At 40.5% G+C, this 5,304-nt stretch overlaps 1 protein-coding gene across 1 annotated transcript in view; it reads right to left on the bottom strand.

The window, feature by feature from the left end:
- The window catches only part of NFAT5 (nuclear factor of activated T cells 5), a 171,258-nt gene that overhangs the window by 57,516 nt on the left and 108,438 nt on the right, over nt 1-5,304 (bottom strand). The window contains exon 5 of the mRNA XM_014591022.2: nt 3,430-3,620. Coding sequence (XP_014446508.1) covers nt 3,430-3,620 — 191 coding nt within the window. The remainder of the gene's footprint in view (nt 1-3,429; nt 3,621-5,304) is intronic.

Raw genomic sequence — 5,304 nt, 5'->3', positions numbered from 1 at the left:
AACCAGCCAAGAGACTTAAGACCCTTGGAGTGGGAGGGATCCTTGGTCTACACAGCTAACCCATGGGTCAACTCTCACTCAGTGCTTCTTCTTTTTTTTTTTTGGAGAGATTTTCGCTATAGGGCGCGTGCACTCGCCAGACAGACAGAGAGAGACAGAGAGACAGAAAGCGAGAAATCACCCCCCAGGGGGGATGGTCACACCGCAATCCCTTCTCCTCCATTCTCCTCTCGGGATCTTGGGCACGCACGCACACGCGCCCAGCGTGAGTTTTAAGCCACCGGGTCTGGGACACGAACTGCGGTCGACTACATGGGAGTCCAGCGACATAGCCATTACGCTAACTGCTTTTTTTTTGAGAGAGATTTTTTTCTTTTTTCTTTTTTTTAAAGATTTATTTATTTATTTATTTTTCAAATTAGGAGTTTTGTCAGAGAGAGAGAGAGCAAGAGAGAGAGCAAGAGCGAGAGTGAGCCACCCAGTCTAGGACTCAAACTGCTGTTGGCCATGTGGAAATTCCAGCACCTTAACTACCACACTACCTGCTGGCCCCAAGAGAGATGTTTTTTTTTCTGTAGAACACGGGCACTTGCCAGAGAGACAGAGAGACACAAAGACAGAAAGAGAGAAATCAACCACACTCGGGGATGGCCATGCTGTAATCTCTTCTCTCAGGATCTTCGGCACACATGCACACACTCCCAGTGTGATTTTTCAAACAGCGAGGTCTGGGACTTGAAACACGGTTGACTACATGGTAGTCCAGCAATGTAACCATTATGCCAGCTGATGGTCCCAAGAAGTTTGAGTTTTAAAAAGTATGCTTTTAACTTTTTAATAGTCTGTGTTTTCAATTTTTTTAATCTTTATCAAATTTATTTTTTATCAAAAAGTTATCTTTCCGCCTTCCTTTTGGCCCGAACTTCCATCTTCCAGTAATTAATAGAAATGACAAATAAAAGGGAAAGAAGAGAAGAGGCACCTAATGTATGTTCCCTAGGCCTTTTAGAAAACATGGAGTGGTTCCTTTGGCAACATATATATGTGAATTTACAAGAAAGATGCTATTGCAGACATCAACGGAATGGGTACTATTCAAAAAGGAATGCCCTACACATGTTAACATGGCAAAACTGGAAGAGTCTACAATGTTACCCAGCATGCCGTTGGCATTATTATAAACAAACAAGTTAAGGGCAAGATTCTTACCAAGAGAATTAATGTGCATATTGAGCATATTAAGCATTCTAAGGACAGAGATAGCTTCCTAAAACATATGAAGAAAAACGATCAGAAAAAGAAGGAAGCCTAAGGAGAAAGGTAACTGGATTCAACTTAAGTGCCAGACTGTTCCACCCAAAAAAGCACACTTTGTGAGAATCAATGGAAAGGAGCCTGAGCCTCTCAATTCCCTATGAATTCACAGCAGGATGGGTGTTAAAAATAATCTATGATCTATTTAAAAATAATAAAATAATAATAATTAAATAAATCTTTTCTATATATTTCTCAAAATTTTCTTTTCCCAATCTATTCAAAATTACTTTCAAAGGAAACTGAAAACCAGGACCAGCAGTTGGTGTAATGGCTATGTCACTGGACTCCCATGTAGTCAACCGCAGTTCGAGTCTGGACCTGGTGACTTAAACTCATGCCAGGTGTGTGTGCATCCATGCCCAAGATCCCGAGAGGAGAATAGAGGAGAAGGGATTGTGGTGTGGCCATCTCCGCAGGGGGTGATTTCTGTCTTTCTGTCTCTCTTTCTAGTGAGCTCATGTACCCTACAGCAAAAACCTCTCAAAAAAAAAAAGGAACTGAAAACCAAGTAAAAGAATTATTTAGCAATGATCTAATACAAATAATTTTGACTTTACAACAGGATTAAGGAAAAATAATTTTTAAAATGTAAATCATTGGGACCAGCAGTTAGCGTAATGGCTATGTCGCTGAACTCCCATGTAGTCGACCGCAGTTCGAGTCCCGGACCTGGAGGATTAAACTCACGCTAGGCGCGTATGCGTGCATGCCCAAGATCCCAAGAGGAGAATGGAGGAGAAGGGATTGCAGCGTGGCCATCCCCCCTGGGGGTGATTTTTCGCTTTCTGTCTCTCTGTCTCTGTCTTTCTGGTGAGCACACGCACCCTATAACAAAAACCTCTCAAAAAAAAAAATGTAAATCATTAATCTTTCAAATTTTAGTTTTTAGGCAATGTGAATGCATAAAGTGAAAAATACATGGTTCTAGGATATACTTTTCTTTAAATACATGAAAATAAAAACAGAAGGTGAATGTAGACCAGCAATATGCCTTCATATAAAGATGATAAAAGACACTTCATGATCTTTGTTGAACAGCTGCTAAAGCAAACATTAAGAAGGCAGAATTTAGGACCAACCTTCCAGTGCAGTGGTTAAGCACTCTGCCTAGGGAGCAGGACATGGCCAACTGAGACTCAAATCCCAGTCCTGGGGGCTTGAAAAGCATGCCGGGCATGTGTAAGCATGCCCAGGATCCTGATGGGATGGAGAAATGAGGGGAGACGGTTGTGATGTGACCCTGCCCTAGTGGAATAAATTTCTCTCTTTCAAGCACACATGCTCTTTGGCAATAAAAAAAATAAAATTAAGGGACCAGCAGTTGGCATAATGGCTATGTCGCTGGACTCCCATACAGTCGACTGCGGATCCAGTCCCAAATCCGGTGGCTTAAACTCACGCTGGGTGCATGCACTTGAGTGCCTAAGATCCTGAGAAGAGAATGGAGAAGAAGGGATTGCAGCGTGGCCATCCCCCCTGAGGGGTGATTTCTCGCTTTCTGTCTATCTCTCTCTGTTTTTCTGGTGAGCGATCATATGCGTCCTATAGAAAAGATATCTAAAAAAAATTAAAATAGGCAGAATTTAGGAAACCGAATAAAATTGTTTGTAATTTTTATTTTCAATGGCAACATTAAAAATCCCAGGAAGTAAGGATGTCTTATTTTCTGAAAAGCTGTTATTCCACCTGGCTTTCATTTCCCTGCCTTGACCATGGAAAATCATTTTTTAAAAATAATTATCTATTTATTTATTTCCATTTGTTATTTTTATTATTTTTTAATTTGACCAGTCAGAGACAGAGAGAGAGAGAAAGGGAAAGCAAGAAAACAAGCTGCCAGGACTAGGACTCAAACTGCGGTTGGCCATGTGGGAATCTAGCACCTTTAACCACCAAGCCACCAGCCAGCGCTGCCCATGGAAACTCTTTAGCAAAGGACAAAAAGAATTAATTTTAACCTATATTCATTCTGTAGAAATCTCCTTATTTGTAATATTTAAAATATTCAAATAAAATACTCAAAATTCTCTTTTATATACTAGAAACTGAGAAAAAGTCCTGCCTACCACAAAAGTGTAATACATGATAAAAACGTTCTTACTAAGTACTTACGCCAGTGTCATGTTGTTGCTGGGATCAAGGCCAACTTCTATAACAGTAGTGCCTTCAATGTCCACTTCTTTACAGGGAGTTGTATTTCGTCCAGTTACCCTGCAGGCCTGATAAAATCCATGTGGTTTCACTCGGCCAGAATCATTGCCCACAAATACTTGTAACACTACTGGTTCATTATGGCCTTCCAGCTAGAACAAGCAGCAGAAACGCTAATTAGCATTTCAAATAATCTAATTGTAAATCAAATATTTAAGACCAAGTTCTATATTTGTAACTGGATTACATTAAATACATAATTTAAATCCTCAAGAAAAAGAAGTAATACATTTTCATAAAGGAGAGCTGGCTAAGTTTCTGCAGAAAACAGTATTTAAAATTCTGTAATAACCACATTTTAATTAAAATTTTAGATGTTAGTGATAAATTATAATATAGTTGTACAAGTAGATGAGAATGAATACACAATTCTGTATGTAGCAATGTGTGTTCCTCAGGACCTATAACCATTACTAACAGGAAAATTCACTAAACTGTGTAAGTAGTATCATCTTCACCATCAAATGAGAGTACATACACTAAATTTTTATTCTACCAAAGTTATTTATGTAGAAAGTGTTTCAAGTGCAGTTCTGTAAGTAAAAGGGAAATGAAGTTTACCTTCACAGTTTATAAACATGCATATAATATCATGAAATCCTGGGCCAAAACACTATGGTCTGAAAAACTGCTAGGTCAAGCCAAGATTATAGATAGTAAAAAGTATCTAGCAAGCCTTCATAAAGTAAATTAGAATTTATATGCTGAAGAATAAAAAAATATTTAAAATAGTGCAAACACTATTTTAAGGCACACACATTTTCAATCCTAATTCTTGATAAAAGTGTATGTTTAAACATGGCAATTGCTGAGACCAGCAGATGGTGTAGTGGTTAGGGCAATGGACTGCCACATGACAAATGGTTGTTAGAGTCCTAGACCCGGTAGCTTGAAACTCATGCTGGGTATGTATGCATGAGTGTCCAAAATCCCAAGAGAACAGAGCAGAGGGGACTGCAGCTTGGCCATCCCCCATGGGGGGTGATTTCTCACTCTCTTTCTCTGTCTCTCCAGCAAGTGCACACACCCTATAGCAAAAATCTCTCTCTAAATTTAAAAAAAAAAAAAAAAACACGGAAACTGCTAATACGGAATGCAGAAAATGACAAAAGAACTTACATAATGCATGCAGTGATTAAAAAAACTTAAGGGAACCAGCAGTTAGCGTGATGGCTATGTCACTGGACTCCCACGTAGTCGACCGCGGTTCACGTCCCGGACCCGGTGGCTTAAAACTCACGCCGGGCGCGTGTGCGTGCGTGCCCAAGATCCCGAGAGGAGAATGGAGGAGAAGGGATTGCGGCGTGACCATCTCCCCTGGGGGGTGATTTCTCGCTTTCTGTCTCTATGTCTCTCTCTGTCTGTCTGGCGAGCGCACGCGCCCTACTGTGAAAATCTCTCCAAAAAAAAAAAAACTTAAGACATCTACCCAGTACGGGTATATCTCTGTGAAATGATATGATGAGATGCATGGAAATAAGCAAATTATTCAACTGTAAATCAGCAGTACTTATAACAATGTCTGGCACATAAAGAAGTATAAAATTGTTTAATAAGGGGGACCAGCAGTTAGCATAATGGTTATGTTGCTGGACTCCCATGTAGTCGACCGCAGTTTGAGTCCCGGACTCGGTGGCTTAAACTCATGCCGGGCGCGTGGGTGTGTGTGCGTGCGTGCGTGCCAAGATCTTGAGAGGAGAATGGAGGAGAAGCGATTGTGGTGTGGCCATCCCCTCTGGGGGGTGATTTCTCACTTTCTATCTCTCTGTCTCTCTC

Source organism: Tupaia chinensis, unplaced genomic scaffold (genome assembly GCF_000334495.1).
Source record: "Tupaia chinensis unplaced genomic scaffold, TupChi_1.0 Scaffold000523_1, whole genome shotgun sequence".
NCBI classification, from domain to species: domain Eukaryota; kingdom Metazoa; phylum Chordata; class Mammalia; order Scandentia; family Tupaiidae; genus Tupaia; species Tupaia belangeri.
This window is presented reverse-complemented; position numbering and strand designations above follow the sequence as displayed.